General features: G+C 33.6%; 1 protein-coding gene across 5 annotated transcripts in view; it reads right to left on the bottom strand.

Annotated features, from left to right (window-relative positions):
* Positions 1-20,528, bottom strand: part of LOC143223218 (tyrosine-protein phosphatase 69D-like) — a 337,627-nt gene that overhangs the window by 109,817 nt on the left and 207,282 nt on the right. For 4 of the 5 annotated variants that reach the window (XM_076450864.1, XM_076450865.1, XM_076450867.1 and 1 more), the window contains one exon: positions 1,912-2,208. The exons of the other annotated variant lie outside the window; for it this stretch is intronic. In XM_076450864.1, coding sequence (XP_076306979.1) covers positions 1,912-2,208 — 297 coding nt within the window. The remainder of the gene's footprint in view (positions 1-1,911; positions 2,209-20,528) is intronic. 5 annotated transcript variants of the gene reach the window in all.

Below are 20,528 nucleotides of genomic sequence, written 5' to 3'. Positions count from 1 at the left end.
AAATGAGTGTGTGTTATTTTTTACAGCAAAGCCACATCAGGCTCTCTGCTGAGCCTCCCGAAAGAAATCGAACCCCTGATTTTAGCATTGTAAATCCGTAGACTCACCGCTGTACCAGCGGGGGGCGTAAACTACATGAATGTTTTTTTTTAAATATTATCTCAATTTTTCGGGTGTACACTTCTCACACTTTATTTACACTAGTTTTATTGTCTCTTTATGAGGGAAATTCATTACGTTCCTATCACTTTTAAATATGTCCAAGTCCCCGCAGTCAGCACTGAGATTTAAGCATGTCCACATACTCTCTTTTAGAAATGACTTTTAAATATGCCATAGCGCTATTAGAAGGATAAAATTCAAGTTAAAACAACATCTTAATTAAGGAACAAGAAGTAGAAACTCAAAAAGTGTGTTAGTTAGTTATCACCATTAGATTCCATCTAGGAACATAGGGCCGCAATCGCTTGCGGATTCTTTAACAAGTATTTAAGTGAGTAGGTTGTAAGTCCACTGTACCGAGCCGTCTCTAATTTAGCAGTGTAAGACTAGAGGGAAGGCAGCTAGTCATCACCACTCACCGCCAACTCTTGGGCTACTTGTTTACTAACGAATAGTGGGATTGACCGTCACATTATACGCCCCCACGGCTGGGAGGGCGAGCATTTTTAGCGCGACGCGGGCGCAAACCCGCGACCCTCGGATTACGAGTCGCACGCCTTACGCGCTTGGCCATGCCAGGCCATAGAAAGTGTGTAGATCTCATGATATCTTCTTTTTTTATGAACTGTAAAGACAGAGCCACATGGCCATGGCTTTTGTGTTGATATAGTGCACAATAACTATTTTCATACTTCTGAAGATGACGTAAAACCGCGTGACTTTTACAGCTGTTTACTCTATTTAAATAAAGATTTTATTTGTGTAGCATGCAAAATTGTTAGTTCGTTGGTGTCTAAATATATTCAGTCAGAACTGGATTTTAAATTATCTGAGTGTCTTCAGTCAGCATTAAATATTAAATATGTTTGAGTGTCTTCAGTCAGCACTAAGTATTAGATGTGTTTAAGTATCTTCAGTCAGCACTAAGTATTAAATGTTTCTGAGCATCTTCAGTCAGCACTAAGTATTAAATGTGTCTATCTTCAGTCAGCACTAGGTATTAAATGTGTACAAGTGTCACCAGGCAGCACTGAATATTAAATATAGCTTTGAACTTCCAGTTAACACTGCCGTTTTTTAAAAACAGGTAAGAACATTGCACACTGTTTGACGCGTTGCTGTTATAGAGTTTTGACTTTAATGGACTACTCTTGAGAGTTACTAAAGTGAAACGACGTTTCGATTTCCATATTGAGGTTGATGAAGGTTTCAGTATAAAAGCCGAAACGTCCTTCTCCTCTACCAGAAGGCAGACGCAGTCCATTGAAGCCAAAACTCTATCTATACTATTTAAGATGTCCAAGAAATGACAAGTTATAATAATGTGGTTTTTTCTGTTGGATTTCGCCCAAAGCTACAATGCGGCAAGAGGGTTATCTACTTGAGCAGTTTATAATTATGAAATGATAGACTGGAAGGAAGACAGATAGTCAACATCACTTATCATCAGCTTTCGTGGGCTACTCTTATCAGATGCAATAATGGAATTTTACCGTCGCTCTTATAAAGCATCTAGTGTGCAAAGCGTTATAGTTCTTATTTACGTGGTGACGAGATACGAATCGAGGAACCTAAGCTGACACAATAACTACTAAAACATGCTTGACTCTTCCAATAGTATAATGTTAGTTAAAAAAACATTATGTAAAAATAGTGCTATAAAGAGTTCCTAATCCATTTTGAAATATTAAAATAATATATACAATATTAACAGCAATGGAAAGTAAGGATGAGAGGAAACAGACATACCATCAACCCTTACGTATTGTTCTTTCTTCGACATGTTGTACTTGTTGGACGCAATACAAGTATATGTCCCATTATCTGATCTTCTCAGATGTTCAATCAAAACCGCCGCTCGGACGGTGTCCACTCCGATATTAATAGTCTTTATTTGGAGGTGGTTACCGTCCTGTTTTATTTTCTGACCATTCTTTTCCCATGTTACTGAAGCACGTGGGTAGGCCAAAACATCACATGATAAATACACGAATTCGTTGACCAATTGTATAGTTTCCTTCGTCTCTAGTGTGATAGATACGGGAACTAAAGAAAAAATAAAATAAAATAATTTCTAAACTGTGCAACAAATACTAAACTTTTACAGATTATTATATTATTATTAACTTAGTCTTAGACTAAAAATGGCTTAGAAAAGATCTTACAAAGATCCGGCCTATCGATATCATTACTTCGGGTAAACTTCTTCAACTACTACCCCTGCTATTATTATAATAATTCGTTTGTTTGTTTTTTTGGAATTTCGCACAAAACTACTCGAGAGCTATCTGTGCTAGCCGTCCCTAATTTAGCATTATAAGACTAGAGGGAAGGCCTAGTCATCACCACCAACCGCCAACTCTTGGGCTACTCTTTTACCAACGAATAGTTGGATTGACCGTAACATTATAACGCCCCCACGGCTGGGAGGGCGAGCATGTTTGGCGCGTCGGGGATGCGAACCCGCGACCCTCAGATTACGAGTAGCAGGCCTTAACGCGCTTGGTCATGCCGGGCCTATAATAATTCGGAGTAAGATCTTATAACTGTTATTTACGCTATCAGTACGATCAACTTACAATAAAAAGACGAAATATACTTGATAATGAATTTGAAGTCGGTCTTTATACGTATTTCTAGATTTTCACTGTCATTTATCTGTATTTCAGTCACTGACTTGAAAAAGTGTTTGCTCGAAATGTCGCAAAGGGAGTAAAACACAACTCTATATTTTAAGGTAATTTATCTCCAAGACTTTAATTTGTATATATATACTGAGTGTTTAATCCACAATCTGAGGCTATTTTGAAGACGACGTTTCAATTTTATGTAGCAGATCTTTATCACTATATCCAAATTCATGAAGACGGGATAAACTGATATGATAACTAAATATCTAGCTCAATGTTAAGCAAGTATTATAACTCCAGATATAACTGGAACTATTTTTTTTATAACTTTTTGTTATATTACTATCACAGGTATAAGTGATAATACGATAACAACGTGCGTTTTAGATAAATTGACATATGTGTTGCTTTGTGTCGAATTTTTGCGCAAAGCTACACAACGGCTAATCTTCCCTAATTTAGAAGTGTAAGACTAGAGGAAAAGTAACCAGTTATCACCGCCAACTCTTTTACCAACAACTAGGGGAATTTACCGACACATTACATGACCTTCAGTCAAGTAAAGCGCCCCTAACCACATGGCCATGTGGGTTTTATGTTTCTTATCCATTTACGGGCTATTTTAAAACGACTTAGATTCAGTTAAAAACTCGTTGCATTATATTATTATTATGATATGATGATATTTTATTCATACAATGTGATAATTGTATTAATATTTCTTAAATATATTTTATTAATACAGTATGATACATTCAAATACGAATTAACGAAGATTTAAAGCTTATCCGTAAAAAAATGTACTATTTACAATTTAATAAGTCACATTATAACTCATGACACAGTACACATAAAATACATTGGTATTATGATATAATACACACTCATGAATATTTTTAATTGCCATTCTTTAGTTCATATTATTATTTTTGTATTAATTATCAGTTTTCATAAATCTTTTAATATTAGCATGTATTTTAATTAATTGTTTGAATTTCGCACAAAGCTACTCGAGGGCTATCTGTGCTAGCCGTCCCTAATTTTGCAGTGTAAGACAAGAGGGAAGGCAGCTAGTCATCACCACCCACCGCCAACTCTTGGGTTACTTTTTTACCAACGAAAACTGGGATTGACCGTCACATTATAACGCCCCCACGGCTGGAAGGGCGAGCATGTTTGGCGCGACGCTCAGATTACGAAGCGCACGCCTTAACGCGCTAGGCCATGCGGGCCCTGTATTTTAATATCCATTAATTTCTTTGAATTGCATTAAATAAACCATGTTGGTTTGAACTAAGCATAAAGCTACAAAATGGGCTATCTGTGCTATCTGCCCAACACGGGTATCTAAACCCGGTTTTTAGCGTTGTAAGTCCATAGACATACCGCTGAGCCACTGGGGGGCTGAATAAAATTGGTAGTTGATAATTTATTTTTCTTCAGTTATTTCTTTACTTCAAGAAACTCATAATAATTCAAGCGTTTTTAATTTTGTATTTTCGTCACGATATATTAGTAAATAATAATACTGCACAATAACAGTGGCATATAATTTATGGAATGGGACTAGAAAACAACCACAGAAAATAGTTGAAAACAATTCGGAGAAGTAATGGATTTTAACAACAGGATTTCTCTAAGAATAAATGTGTACATTTTTAAAAGCATGCATCTATTGAACGAACGTTTTTTCCTTTCGTATTGTAATGACATCACCTTTCCCTTCCAGATTTCTGGAATCATTCTTAAGATCTGCATTTGTTATCAGAAGGATTTATTTTTAGATGTTTTCTACCATTCAGAGAAACAGTGAAGCCCGTGATTAATGTTTTCATCATTCAAACTTTGAGCATCACCTGAAGTATTTCTTTGTATGTAATGCAGAGATGCCAACTATTTCAAATGACTGAGCGTAATGATTGTAGACAGAGCCCTTTATCATTTGCGGCTACTAGGCCTGACCAATGACTCTAAGCTATTTATTATTATATTATTATTTATTACTGCTATAGATTGCTCATTTATGACTGTGTTTTGTGTATTCAATAAATAAATTGAAAACACTCTTTTGAAATTCTTTTTCATATTCTGAATTCTTACTCATAAATGTCGTTATCTGCATCGTTTCTGTCTTCGCCTCAGCCTTTTGTTGGTGAGATTCCAATTTTGTATATCTGGAAGAATCGTTTATCCCGCCATGCGCCACAGAAAATTTGATGTGACAAACTGTACAAAACGCATAACTGTCACTGATTTTTGATGCAATGACCGAATATTTTGAACTATACTACTCTTTCCTAAATTTTTGATTCACAGTTTTAGTCCTTTTAGATTTGTCAGAAACAAGACAATCTGGTGAACGAGGCCTCTTTTTTGTCACTTGTGAACGATCGCATTGGTGTTTCTATGCCGCTTAAAAAACGAGAAATACCCATATACGCGAGCGCTGATCGGCTGACAAGCACTGATGACATAACTATGGATTCCCCCACGTACCCAGTATGAAGAAGCACTGCACTCAAACTATTGGTAGACGTCGGAGATACAAATATTTTTTTTATTATTTCAAGCACAAACATGATCATCGCAAGTAGCCATTTGGACTGTCTTTTATTTATTAACAAAATTTATTTGTATCTCACTAAAAATTTTCTTTTCACCCATTTTAAGCCTTGGTGGAACAATTTGTCACTTTATTGTATAGGCCTATATAATATATAATAATTTGGGAGTTGCAACAAGTCGTAATATTTGCCTGTATAAGCATATAGTCGTAATGTATACACCAAAATCGTAATGATTACGCTCAAATCGTAATAGTTGGCATCTCTAGTAATGTCGAAGTCATAGCATGACTTTATTGTTGCTAATGTACGTAAATTAATGCAGTTTAGAAATTTGTTTCCAAACTTAGCATTTGTGACCATGATTATTTCATTTCAGTAAGTCAGGCTTGCGAATTTAAAACTTCATAAAAGTAGTTTTAGTGTTAATAATGGAGTTTTTATAATTCAGTTACGTATATTTCGAAAATAATGCTCATTGTTTTCTACAAATCGGAAAGAAAAAAAACCTTTAACTTATATCAACTTGTTATTTCACTTACCACAATGACATTTTGTATGTGTGCGTGTTTTCTTATAGCAAAGCCACATCGAATTATTTGCTGAGTCCACCGAGGGGATTCGAGCCCCTGATTTTAGCGTCGTAAATCCCTAGACTTAATGCTGTACCAGCGGGTGCTTTTTTATATGGAATCTATGTCTTTTATTAATCTCAAAATTACGTGTTGTGGTATTTATTTTATTTATTGCATTGTAACGTTTTGTGAGAAATTTGAACTTGATGGAGAAAAACTGTTATCATTTTCGGATTCAGTTTACAGGAATTACTGTAGAACAAGTAAAATTATGCAAAGAAAACCATTACAGGCCTGTGTTATTTATAAGAATGTTCAGTTTCAAAGATATTTTTCTTTGTTGTGCTTTTCTGTTCTCATCTTTCATCAGATGATAAAAACTTGCAAGGAGTGAATTGGAGAGAAAAGTTTAGAATTTACACTTTTTATAAACTTTCTGAAGGACATTGGTCATCTCGAGTTGTAATTTCTGTTCGTGCAATTCAGAGCTATTTTTTACAATAAACTACAGTAATAATTAATATTATTTTAAAGGTACAGAAACTAAAAAAAATTGATGTTTCAATTCATATCCCATGCGAATTTAGCAGCCAACAAGTTTTAATGAAAATTTGACTCAGTATTATTTTGTCATGCGAAAAGTATTATAAGAATATTTCAGGGAATATCTTAAAAAGTAAATATAATTTTTCAGTCCACGAATTTAAACTCATTCTTAAAAGGATGTGATATTTACTTTACACAGTTTTTGTTTCATATGCTGTTCAGTAGAACATTTTTATTCTAACCAAGAGAAAGTTCTAGCTCCACTGATGTATGTATGACTTTCTAGGATATTATATGGTAAAATGAAAAGCAAATATTATGAGAAACGCCAGCTTTATTTTTTATTTAAAAAAGTTACTGAATTGTATGAAGTTTACTTTAGCTGAGTTAAAGAACAGCATAGTAAGAGAAGACTCATCGTCATCATATATATCCAAGTATCTATATCCAACTGTTTGCCATTTTCCAGTCATCACTGTTGAATTTTATTTGATAAGCTATAACATAGTTCGCAATACTTGGTATTAACGTTAAACATTTCTGAAAAGATAATTCAAGCATGGCCTTGCATGGCTAGGTGGTTAAAGCACTCGATTCGTAATCCGAGGCCCGCGGGTTCAAATCCCTGTCGCACCGAATATGCTTGTCTCTTTAGCCGTGGAGGCGTTATAAAGTGACTATCAATCCCCCTATTCGTTGGTAAAAGAGTAGCCCACGAGTTGGCTGTGGGTGGTGATGACTAGCTGTCTTCCCTCTGGTCTTACACTGCTAAATTAGGGACAGCTAGCGCATACAGTTCTCCCGTAGCTTTGCTCGAAATTCAACAAAACAAACAAACTGTATGAATTTATTGTTATTTACTACTAAAGCTGAGACGTGGTTTCTTGGAGAAAAATCTAAAATAATTTAATAAGACGTTTTTATGTATCGATATTGTTTTGTCAAGATTAAACTTACATTTATGTGATAATGGTCAACATTTTTATACATTTTAAGTTAAATTTCTTCACTTAACTTTTTGTTAATTATTTTTTGCTTTAGTGTAAACGCCTTGCGTTATCCGCTTACGAATTTGTATCTTCTTTACCTTGCGTGAAACTTTGTAATTTCAGGGACGAATTATCATTGTTTCTAGTAATACGTCTGTTTCATAGTGATTCCTGCTCGATTTTCATGTTTGCATGAAATTTGTTTTATAATATTAACTTGTAGAGAATTATTTCAAGAAGCTTTGTATAAATCAAATAACATTTTGACATGTTTGTGTATGTGGAATTTTAGTTGTTTGTTTTTGTTTTGAATTTTCGCATAAACCTATTTGAGGGCTACCTGTGCTAGCCGTCCCTAATTTAGCAGTGTAAGACTAGAGGGAAGGCAGCTAGTCATCACCACTTACCGCCAACACTTGGGCTACTCTTTTACCAACGAATAATGGGATTTACCGTAACATTATAACGCCCCCACGGCTGGGAGAGCGATCATGTTTGGCGCGACGGGGATGCGAACCCGCGACCCTCAGATTACGAGTAGCACGCCTTAACACGCTTGGCCATGCCGGGCCCTTTTAGTTGTTACAAAATCGAATTCATCAGCGCGGTTTATAGATTTATGATAATACATTTACTAGAAAAAAATTAGGTGCCATTTTAATTACAGAATATTGATAAAGATGAGTTACATGTATATGGTTATAATATAAATTACACAGCCCGACACAGATAATCTAGGTTGTAAAGAATAACGCCATTTAAAATAAACATAAATATGTTAAATAAAGGAAACTCTCGACCGATCAACGATCATTTATCTATGCTACAGATTGCATGAACCACATGTTAAAGCTCGAAGATTAATATTAATTCAGACTATTTAAGCTACCACCTACAAGGAGTGACGCCTGAGGTAATTTAACAGTCAGCATGTGTCTGTGAGTTTAATACTAAATTAACTGATAAAGCTGTTAGGAACTACGAAAGAATTTATAGATGGTTAGTGGTACAGGGAGAGGGCGATGAAATTGACCAAAGCATTAATTACAACTTTTTACATAATTTTGAAGACGCAGGAAGTCTACAACTGAAGAATAATACGATTTACTGGACATATGTAAGAAACTTTTAGTTTATTAGCGGTTAGCGTATGGGACAAACCACAATGTTTTAGTTGATACCGAATATACCATTATACCATAATTAGTGAAAATTATCGTTATTATACATGACTTAATCGGCCGAGTTTGAGTTTCAGTAAAAACACGTGTGTAATAAATCTGCAGCTATTCTTCATCTAGTATTAGTCTTGTAAAGAATAAGATAATTAACATTATTATCACGCTTGTTATAACGTAATGATACACCAGTTATTAAACATTTTCACCACGCTTCATCACTTTAGGTGTTATATATCTTAACGGTGAACATTGTCTTTTGAAACTAATTCCAACCAGATGGGGTTTTAATGTATCTGAGGACGGCTGGTTTGAGTATTAACACTTTTATCAAAATAAATCAGAGAACAACGTTTCGACCTTCTTAGGTCAACTTCAGATTAACAACAACAACCAAATAAAAAGTTGTTTAACTAGCAAGAAAGCAGAACTTAAAAGCATATTTAGGTTTTATTTTATGTAAGTTGTCTGGAAATATGTTTCAAGTCTTTGAAGGTTCTTTACAAAAATAATAGGCCCAGCATAGCCAGGTTGGTTAAGGTGTTCGACTCGTAATCCGAGGGTTGCGGATTCGAATCCCGGTCGCACCAAACATGCTCGCTCTTTCAGCCGTGAGGGCGTTATGATGTGACGGTCAAACACATTATTCGTTGGTAAAAGAGTAGCCCAAGAGTTGGCGTTGGGTGGTGATGACTAGCTGCCTTCCTTCTAGTCTCACACAGCTAAATTAGGGACGGCTAGTGCAGATAGCTCTCGAGTAGCTTTGCGCGAAATTCAGAAACAAACAATATAAAAATAATCTAAATGATTTATATCGAAACTTAATTTTATTTGTAGGCGGAGTAGATAAGCATTATACAAAGAATTTTGAAGATTTTTTTGCTGGCTAGGAAGGATTTATTGATGTTACAAAAGGTTGAATGGAACGTGATGTTATTTTACTTTAGTTTGACACGATTTCGTTGCAAGTTAACAGAAGGAAAATGAAATTCGATTAATTATTTAAATAGGAACTGTCTGTTCCCAGCACACAACCAAGACGAAAACAAAAAGAGAAAAAGTCGCACAAGAAACTTGTATTTTCTCGAACTTTGAGTTCCTTAAATTTATAAGGTGCATTAACTCTCACTCCAAAAAACGAACAAATGATGCAAGTTAAAGATGTAGTCTCTTAGCAACATTTTCTATGATGCGTACGGTGGCTGGTTTTAACAAATCGATTTTAAGGTAAGAATGTATAAATTTAGTTTCTTTACATACCAGGAAAGTGTAGTTTTAATAATAAGGAGAGGAAAAATTCTACTATCTCTTAAAGTAAACACTTACTAGCAGAATACAGAAACCGTTGCTTAGCTACCTGAAAGTAAATTAGATGAAAATAATGCATACATTATTATTTTCAAAACCAATATTTGTTTACAAAAATAAGAGTGTGTGTGTTTTCTTATAGCAAAGCCACATCGGGCTATCTGCTGAGTCCACCAAGGGTAATCGAGCCACTGATTTTAGCGTTGTAAATCCGTAGACTTATCCCTTACAAAGATAAGAGAATAAAGTAACTCTGTGACTAGTAGAGATTAGAATTTATAAAATGCTTCAAAAAGTTAACTTATAATTTTATTTTTGTTATTGTTGTTTGTCATAAAGCTACACAATGGGATATTTGTGATCTGCCCACCACTGGTATCTAAACACGGATTCTAGCGCTGTAAGTATACAGACATGCCGTTGTGCCACCGGGTTGCGGGTTCTTGTGATAAGATTGTATTGAGGACATAAATCTAAAACTATCGTAATTTAAAATGGAAACGTTTTCTTTACTTTTTTTACAAATTTTTATTAGTTTTCAATTTTGAAACAAGTGGACTTAAGTTTTCTTATATTGTATAGAAACAATTCTATGAATACTAATACGTAGCAGCGACCATATATGTTATATAAGTCAACGTCGTTTCTTCTAAAATGCTTGGTTTAGAATTTCACGCAAAATTACGTAAGGGATACCTGCGCACAGCCATCAAATTTTGAACTAATAGAAAAGAAGAAAGTCAGCTGATCTTAGGCTAATCTTGTCTGGTCGAATAAGAGGATTTTACCGTCAATTTTACAGTGTACCGTCGGACCTAAATGCAATGCGTGAACATTTGCGTCAACGGGTTCGGATAATCATTGGATTCAAAGACCGAGCACATTGACATTAGGTTACGCACAGCTCACTCCTGAGATGACCAAATTACACTCTAAAATAACTTTTTGTTTTTAAATTTGTGAGATCAATTACAAGGTCAAATGCCTAAAATTTTATTTAAAAAGGTTTTATGTTTGGAAAGTAACGTACGGTTTTGCTATTACTTATGAAGCCAGGAGGAAAAAAAAAACACTTTAGTATTGTTCCAGATATTTAACTAAACAAAAACATTTACTTTGCATACAAAATATGACATTTAACTATTCTAAGAAAATTGTTTAAATAAGCTATACATTTATAAAGCTAAATGTTTATCCCTGGAATAGGTGAAACGAAAATTCAATTTAAAGCACTTTCTCGATATGTTAAAAATTTTATAAATTTGAAATTTCTCGGAGGATATTTTAGTTTCATCATTTTATACATTCAAATCCCAAGGAAGTTTTTGCACTTGAAATACATATTACAAATCCATACTGAAGAAAAATGTTACGTTTTATACCAAGTGTTACAATGAAACAGATATTCAAGTAATGCACGATCTGTAAAATTTAGTGAAAGTATGAATTTAAAGGATTGTTTACGATTTAAAAGGAAGAACATAAAACAAAATTATTTGAAGCCCATTTTTTATCTTATTTATTGTACGTTTGTATCCATATGTTCAGAGTATTAAGAATGCAATAAGGAATTGATATGGAGGATTGAACGAGATATTCATTTTCACGAAATAAGTAAAAAGCAGTATTTTTTGATATATGAAAGTGCTTTAAAAGTTTAAAGGGATATCCTTTCAAAGTTCAATGAAAAGAGATACTTCAATCGAGAGAAATAAATCAGACAAAATTCAGACCCATGTCAATCTTAGCTGTGAAAAAAAAATCCCGAAGGAATTTACAATGTAAGTTGGTTTTCTTAGTTTTGATACGTTTATCTGAAGGAATGCTTTGGATATTGTTTTAAAAATTAGAATAAAAATTGATTAGTTTAATAATATTAATGTTTTTTAGCAGTCTTAAGATTTACACACGTAAATTCACGGGACTGAAATTTCTGAAACTATCCTACCTTCAAAATGTGATCTAGATTTATGCAAAATTTTATGTTTTTAATAATATTACATATAAATAGTCCCAACTATGCGATCTAAATGGCAAAAGCAGCATATTGAAAATGACATACACTCAATTTTAATTAGAAAAATAAATAATTAATGATGTTTGCTAAAAGTCTATATTTAGATAACTTTTTTTGTGGAGTGATGGATCACTAAGGAGAATTTAACAGCTCCTGGAGTCATATTTTCTAAAGTCACAAAATGATGTAGCAATTTTTAATAATAATATCCGTATCACTTTGGGTTTAGATGTTTATTCAACGACAGATTTGTAAAATATACCAATTTTTTGGTTTTAACATGCGAATACTATGTGTGGAAATAAGTAACCAACTTTGGTAAATGTGCATTTTTGAAGTTCCCGTGTCCCTGAACTGATAACTTGGATTTAATAGAACATAAAGAATGCTAATTCTCTTTTTTTCTCTCTTTTTTTCTTTATATGTGTGTGTGTGTGTACGGATAAAAAATGTTACATTATAATAATTTTGTAGCCCCAATCACATCATTATAATTCGTGCTACCACATCTTCTTTGTCTTAACACAGTGCACCGTGAATATAGCTCTGCAACGTAGTTTCCATTACCGAAGGGTCCGTCGTAAGGCTGCAATGTACAAAGCATAACACATCTACAAGAATGCTTTCCATAATCCACCTTGTGTTGGAGGACAACAGTTTCCCAACGCTTATTTTGGAAGTTCGATCGCAGAGAAGTCTATAAATGCTGCGTCCGACTTGACTGCTATAATTTCGTACGGAATCATATGATTATTTGTTTCTTATCCAGCTGCTTGACGTAAGCAATAATTGAACCCATTTCTCACTGGCCTCTTTTCCATTCGGAGATCATTTCTTGATTACTTTGCGCACTGTTGCCTGGGGACGTAGACGGCTTTTCCTAGTGATCTTTGTGTAAGAGCATTCTCACCTCCTGCAAGAAGCCGCAATTTGCTTACCAATGTTGTTGGTTTCCTTCTGGATGGTGTGTTCAATGTAAATCCATATTTAACAATACTATTAAGAACAAGTGTCGTAACCTTAGAAATAATATATACATGATATGACACAATTGTTTGGTTTGAATGTAAGAATATTTTTCATCGGAAAGGTTTATTATGTTCCCTTGCTTCAAGTGTTCAATTTTCGGTGACATCACGATAGATAAAAGACATCAAACAACGTCAAAATGTCGCTATTTAAATTGGCTGTGGTTGTCACGTGACTTGCTGATTTTTCGTATTCAAAGTAATCGTTTCAGTAAAACGAACTCAACCCTCTGTAAGATAATTTACAGTGACTAGAAACATTAGATTCTTCCTTTTAGTGTTTCGATTTAAAGACATTTAAATTAGTAAAGTAACTAAATAAACTCTGCAACAGATATTTTGTTTATGGCTGATTAGCTAAAGTAACTAACAGAAGTCTTTCGAATAAGCGATCTCTCATATCAAACCTGAATGATTTTACGATAAAATGTGTAAAACTGATACCAGTAGTTGTATACCAGCGTAACTCATGATTCTCAGAAAAACAAGAATAATTTAAAATATGAAAGGTTAATCTGTTGAAAGCACTGAGATCAGCGATTGAAAAATTTAGATATAATAGTATATTTAGAAACTTTTCGCATAGTTTCATTTGTATTCAAAATTGAATAAATTGTGGAGTTGATTAAACCATACCATTCAATAAAATTGTTTCAGTGAGTATAGCAAATATAACAGTATTTGTAACTTTTACGAATGTTTTATTTTATCATATGCCTCAAGTAAAGCACTATTGCATTTGTTATGCATCTGTTACCCTACCAAGTCCTTCAAAGACCTCATTATTATATTAAGTAAGTCAGTTTTGTAGTAGAACTTAATTTTCATCTTAACGGATATTAAGCTGTACTTTTTTATAGAACTTACAAGACAATTATTTGTGGAATGTGTACCATTAGTACAAATACTTGTTTAGTGATAAAGCAAATTTTATGGAGAATATTTGTAACTACAAACTTATTTGTGAGTATAACGACTTGTTTTGATATACCATGATTAATACAGTAATTAATTATACGTTTTCGTACTTTGTAAACAAATAAATACGTTTTGTAAAGCTTGTTGATTTACAAATACCTTATCAAACATGGAATCTTGATTACATTATACGAGCACATACTCAACTAAATTATTTAGTTTAAATGCACAAATTTTATTAGAAATATTACGCTCATATTATCCAGAACTGTTATCTTTTGGGTTACGTAGTAATTAACATAGTCTACATTTATTTAAATAATTTTTGTTGTCATTTCAGGGTAACTGTTTTGACAGGTTTGAACACAATGTGTTGCATCACAACGAAATTATTATCTTTGGACGCTTATCCAATTTCTCTCCATAACAAAATTAACAGGAACCCAGCAACAGTATATATTATCAAATTAGAGCGATATGAATGACGTTCTATTACTTAGGAACAAAGTAACTCAACACTTCAGAGTGATAGGGATAAAGCTCTTTTACTCAGCAAAAACATGAATAATAACCTCATATTAAGGTCTATAAACAAATTAGTGTGGATTGGTATTACTAATTTATAACATCTAATATCACAGATCGAAATTCTGAAGTCAACAAAGTTGTATAGGCTTAATGACTGTTTTTCAGACCATTGTGTAACCTATAAGCTATACCTGTAGCGAACGACAAGTAAATTTTACTGATATTCTACAAATATAGTTGTCAGCGTTTCGGAATTAGGAGCTTCTTCATATATACGAAACTGCAATGAATACACATATGTTTCAGTGAAGAAACTAATCTATTTAGGCCTTAAACTTTATCAGCTTGCTCGATGTATTAAACGATTAAAAACCGTTCTGAATCAGTTTGAGCTTGCTAAAATATTCTGGCTCCCAAAATATTTAGAACATTTTTCATTACAGGTTAAAGAAAATAAGGACAAAGAAAAAATATCTGGTCTCGAGCATAATGCTTTTAGGTTCAGTTATCACTTGAAATTGAAACGAACGAATCCCAACCACCACCATCGTTAATATATTACAATGTATTGATACTATATATGTATGAAATATACTGTTGGTGTGAACGTGATTATAGTCACTATGAGAAAAACCTACGCACTGAAAAGGTGAAGAGCAAGTGTCATCAGCCATTATTCAGTTCTTCACATTATATAACCGCTGTAACAGATTTACTGTAATATATTCATTTTAATATTTATATTTGTTTTATTTCAATACACATTCAGAAATGCATGTAACTTATATTGTTAAATGTGTACTTTGAAACTCTCTCCTGTTCGTTAAAATTAAAGAAAACTCTCGCATGTAAGAATCAACAGTGTGTACGTAAAATACTAGTAATGGTTAGTATTATTCCCAGGTGAATGTTCGAGAACCTTGACTTAAATTTATAAATCACAACACACGGGGAAACAGTTTAATAATATTGTTGGTTATCTACAGTCAGTATACTGCAAACCTCGGAAGATATAATTGTGATAAAGGCTTATTAATCGGAAAACTACAGATATTTGATCAGGAATGTTTATAGATTTTGAACGTTATAAATCGTTCAACATCAGCAAATTACTTCAGACGTTAGTATTTCTGTGAGGACACTAAATATATTTATTGGTAAAAAAGTCAGCTTGCAAGCGGCGTGAGGCCAACCAAGAATAGACATCTAGCTAGCTTAAGCGTAATGTAACAATATCAACTCAGAATTTATTCGCTCATTGTGGACCAGGGATGTCAATACAATATTCAGTTCCAAACCAGATTGAAAAAAAGACTGAATATTGTTTGTGAGTTTGTAATTTTTTTTATATAAATCATAAATGTCCTTCCCGCTGGGACAGCGGTAAGTCTACGGACTTACAACACTAAAATCAGGGATTCGATTCCCCTTGGTTGGTACAGCAGATAGCTAGATGTGGCTTTGGTGAAATAAAACACACACACATATAAATTATTATTTGTAATAACCATTATTATAAATTGTATTGTTGTTTATATATTGAAATATATTTGTGTTGAGTGTGTGCGTGTTTTTCTTATAGCAAAGCCACAACAGGCTATCTGCTGAGTCAACAGAGGGGAATAAAACCCCTGATTTTAGTATTGTAAATCCGTAGACTTATCGCTATACCAGCGGGAGACATTTGCGTTAAGAAAGAAAACTGTACATATCAATCTTGTTGGCAAATATCATAAATTTGATAAATATCAATATTTAATTATCTTCTAAATTCAAATTCAAACTTCTGGCTATTTGAAATCGTAAGACGCAATATAACATATCGGAAACTCGTCCGAGATAAATTATAATACGTTAACTTCGCACAATAACAGATATAAGTTAATAACCCACTTTTGTCAAAGTGTAGATTGAACTATGCCTCTCATTAACCCAGACTTCAAGATTAAACACTTTTCTAAATACTATATGTGTATACATAACAAAATATTACAGTATATTAACTCTTCTGCTTTTCAGAAGATTTTCTACAGATTTTGTGACTTCAAAGGTTTTTCTTTTGGATGTAATTTCACAAATAATTTACAACATTTCAATTAAACTTAAATAATTGATTAAATACATATTTTCAACTTGTTCAAATACAAAATACAATCCTTATATAAATTAGATACATCATGATACACTCAAATTAAATTAGTTTTATCGAACACAGTTTATCTTGTTTTTGTCTTCTATTCCTTTATCATTTTCTTTTTTATTAAAGTTTTATTTAATCATATGTGTGTTTATATTCTTTTATACCAAAGCCACATCGGGCTATCTTCTCAGCCCACCAAGGGGAATCGAACTCCTGATTTTAGCGTTGTAACTCCGTAGACTTACCGATGTATTAGTGGGGTGCTTATTTAATCATATTTTCTATTTGCAATTATTCGTTTTTTTGTGACTAATGTATTATTATCACTTTCTATTACTGCATGCGAAACATAAATGTTTTTTTTAATGACTCAAACATATGATTTGTTTCTCTTATGAAAGATTTTCGCCAAATACTATATGTGTAGTTATATATTAGGGCACTTTAATTCATTAGAGAAGATTTTCAACATTACCGACATTAATTTTTCTTTTCAGATTCTCTTCCAAATTCTGCCGGGAAATAGCTGTCTTTCATTTTTGTTTGTTTTGTATTTAAGCACAAAGCTACACAAATAGTCATCTGAGCTTTGCCTACCAAACCGGGTATCGAAACCCGGTTTCTAGCAGAGTAAATCCGAAGAAACACCGCTGTGTCATTGCAGGAGAGAAAGCTAGCCGCTTATTACTGGGCTATTCCTATCTGATCAAAGAGTTGTAACTAAAAGCTACTCTTATAACACAGCTGGAAATCTCAGTTTCCGCTTGATTTTCAATATCATAATTACGAATTGCTAATAAATGACAGCTTTAAAAACTAGCTTCACATTGGATCTAAGCTTTAGTAACTGTCTGGCATAGGTAAAACTTCTACCCTTAAAAACCGTGAACGAGGATATGGACTTAAGAAGCCGTAGGTTATTAGGCACTCTTAATAAAACACTGTAAGTACAACGCATAAAACCTTAGAAAGAAATGTAATTACATGAACGGTTGCGAGACATCAAGTCTAATCGCGTAAAACTCTTCAGCTGGCGAAAATGATACTTGAATACATAATTGTGTAATTGTCATGTGTAACGATACTTTAACTACACTTTGTTTATTGTCCACCACTGTTGTCAGCGTCATGTTTAGTGGTACTTTAATTGCATTTTGTTTACTGTTTACCTCTGTCAACAAACTTGTTCTCTCAGTAACATAGTACATCAGATGTTCTACGACAATACGTATTACGGTAATCTTTGAAATATTAGGATTCTTATTACAGGATAAAAGTCTAATTAACTCGAGAAATGTGAACAAAAACATTGTGAAAAAATCCAAGTAGGCTGTAAATAAATATTTATAAGTGAATAAAACTTGAAAGAAATGCTAAAAAATCATCGCAATAGCTCATAAAGGAGTTTGCGAGCGTTTTGTGTCCATTCTATATCAGAAGTCTTATTTCTGATGATGTGAAAGAACCGTATAAGTTCAGTAAATAATTATAACTTTCATAAAACACAACTCACAAATAGAGTTTCTTATTGGTTGTTATACCCTCCAATTGAAATTTCAGCTCAGTTGTTTATAGAATAATATTCGTATACTGTATTCAATTAATGAGATTCTAGGTCAGCACAAGTAACATGATATTTGTAACTTTACATTCGTTTGTTACGAAGGAAAATGATTTTGGTGGTTTTATGAGTTTGATAAATCACAAGACATTCAAAGAGGGTGATGTATTTTTTGCGACAAAATACTTTGTATGTTTGTTGAATAAGTAAGTTTGGACATTTCTAAAGATATTAAAAAAACCGTGGTCGATTATGTCAAGAGTGATTTGTGTTAGTCTTTAATATTACATAGAATTATAATTAAGCACAATATCATCTACTCTTCTAGCTAGTGTTATAAATTGTTACTGTCTTATTATTGCAAAGTTACACAATGAGTTATCTGTACTCTATTCCACGCGGAGAATCAAATCTAGAAAATAATCCGGGTAATTCCGTAAAGTTACCACTGATCCACCATGGAACAGTATTATAAAATACTTAAGTTCATTGCTGAGAGGCCAATGTATAGCTGCTTGCTAATTTCAAAATTTCGAGCAAAGTTACAGAACAGCTATCTGAGCTTATAAGCCAGCGGGAAGATAACTAGTGAACAACCATCATCATCCAACTCTTGGAATTCTTTTATCTGACCGAATACTGGTTTATGATAGAATCTGACACAGTATACACCCACAGTGCGGAACGTGTTTTTTTCAATAACAGGTCGCGAACCGTTAATCTTCACATTCAAAGTATGGGCAGCTGAACGTAAATCAAACTTACATTCATATACTGATACTGTATATCTCATTTATTATTCTAAAGGCTTGCAATCTGCTGTAGAAAAACACTAGTGTAGAATCGGCAAACGATAGTAGTTTTTAAAAGGAACTCAGGTTTTTAGTTGAATAGCCGTGCTAAAAGTGGTATTATCATGAACTATTCTATTAAGGCACTTTCTGAATACTAAACTAGCTTCGCGTGTGCATTGTAGGGTAAGAAAGGTAGAGTGTTTATTCGATGATCACTTAGATGTGTAAAATTTCAAGAAATCACTGAAATCTAACATCAAAACGTAAAAGTCTTTCAAAATTCTATTTGTTTATAAGTTTTATAAAACGTATTAACTCAACTAGGGTACTCTCATGGACTACAATTGTTTACCTGTCTACTCACGGAGCGGAATGTTGAAATTCCTTCCCAGTGGTTGCAGTGAATATTAGATAAAAAAAAAAAACATGCTTGTTCTAGAGAGAATGGAAGCTCCTGTTAAAGCCAGAAGCAATCAATGTAGCTGAGTATTGATGAAAATATTTAAAAAAAAAACGCTCAAGAACTCTGAGTAAAATCGATTCTGAAAAACATTATAATTTGTTTTTCTTTGTTCAGGAAGTAAAATATAAGAAAGTAATTCTTCCTTTGATAAACCCTTAGTTGGTAGAATAAATGAATATGTTTCTCTATAGTTTCATAAATACTTTTTTTAACTGCTTGGAGAAACTGCTGTTTTTATGCAATAACTAGAGGTGTATGGCGAACTATAGTTAAATACCTTATTCTATCTGCTAGCATTGCTGAACATCTAGTGAGGAGACAAGGAAATCTTCCATGTTCTGTTCGACAAATAAGGATGACTAGGCGACATGCATGCACAAATGTCTCTATAGCAAAGCTTTTCTGTGCTGCTAGAGGTCTGAGTCTTGTTTGTTTGTTTTGGAATTTCGCACAAAGCTACTCGAGGGCTATCTGTGCTAGCCGTCCCTAATTTCCCAGTGTAAGACTAGACGGAAGGCAGCTAGTCATCACCACCCACCGCCAACTCTTGGGCTACTCTTTTACCAACGAAAAGTGGGATTAACCGTCACATTATAACGCCCCCACGGCTGTGAGGGCGAGCATGTTTGGCGTGACTCGGGCGCAAACCCGCGACCCTTAGATTACGAAGCGCACGCCTTAACGCGCTAGGTCATGCCAGGCCCAGGTCTGAGTCAGTGCTAATATCTTCGAAAGGAATCACTGCCAAGACAATTTCATTATTCATCTATTATTCAAAATTTAATGTATTCAACGGGTGAAAGATATTTGTTCCGAGTATTTACTAAAAATACCACGCAGTTACTGTGAGGTGAAGGTAGTATCGTTGCTAGTCAATTAGTTTTATACAAAACTCTTCGTGAATGGTTTAATTATGTTAAAATTGATCCTTTAAGACTAAGGCACCATCCAGATTCACTTCATCATTTTATAGGTTAAGCATACCAAATACAGATAATTCATTTAATAATATTTGGTCATAAATTAATTGAACATCGCATGATAATGAAACTTTCTTCACGTACATAGAGTTATCAGTGGAGGATGAATGCAATAAGCACCTAAAGCATTACATTCTCACTCAAAAT

The sequence above is a fragment of the Tachypleus tridentatus genome, chromosome 8, assembly GCF_004210375.1.
Source record: "Tachypleus tridentatus isolate NWPU-2018 chromosome 8, ASM421037v1, whole genome shotgun sequence".
NCBI classification, from domain to species: Eukaryota; Metazoa; Arthropoda; class Merostomata; order Xiphosura; family Limulidae; genus Tachypleus; species Tachypleus tridentatus.
The sequence above is the reverse complement of the archived record's forward strand: the minus strand, read 5'-3'. Positions and strand labels throughout refer to the sequence as shown.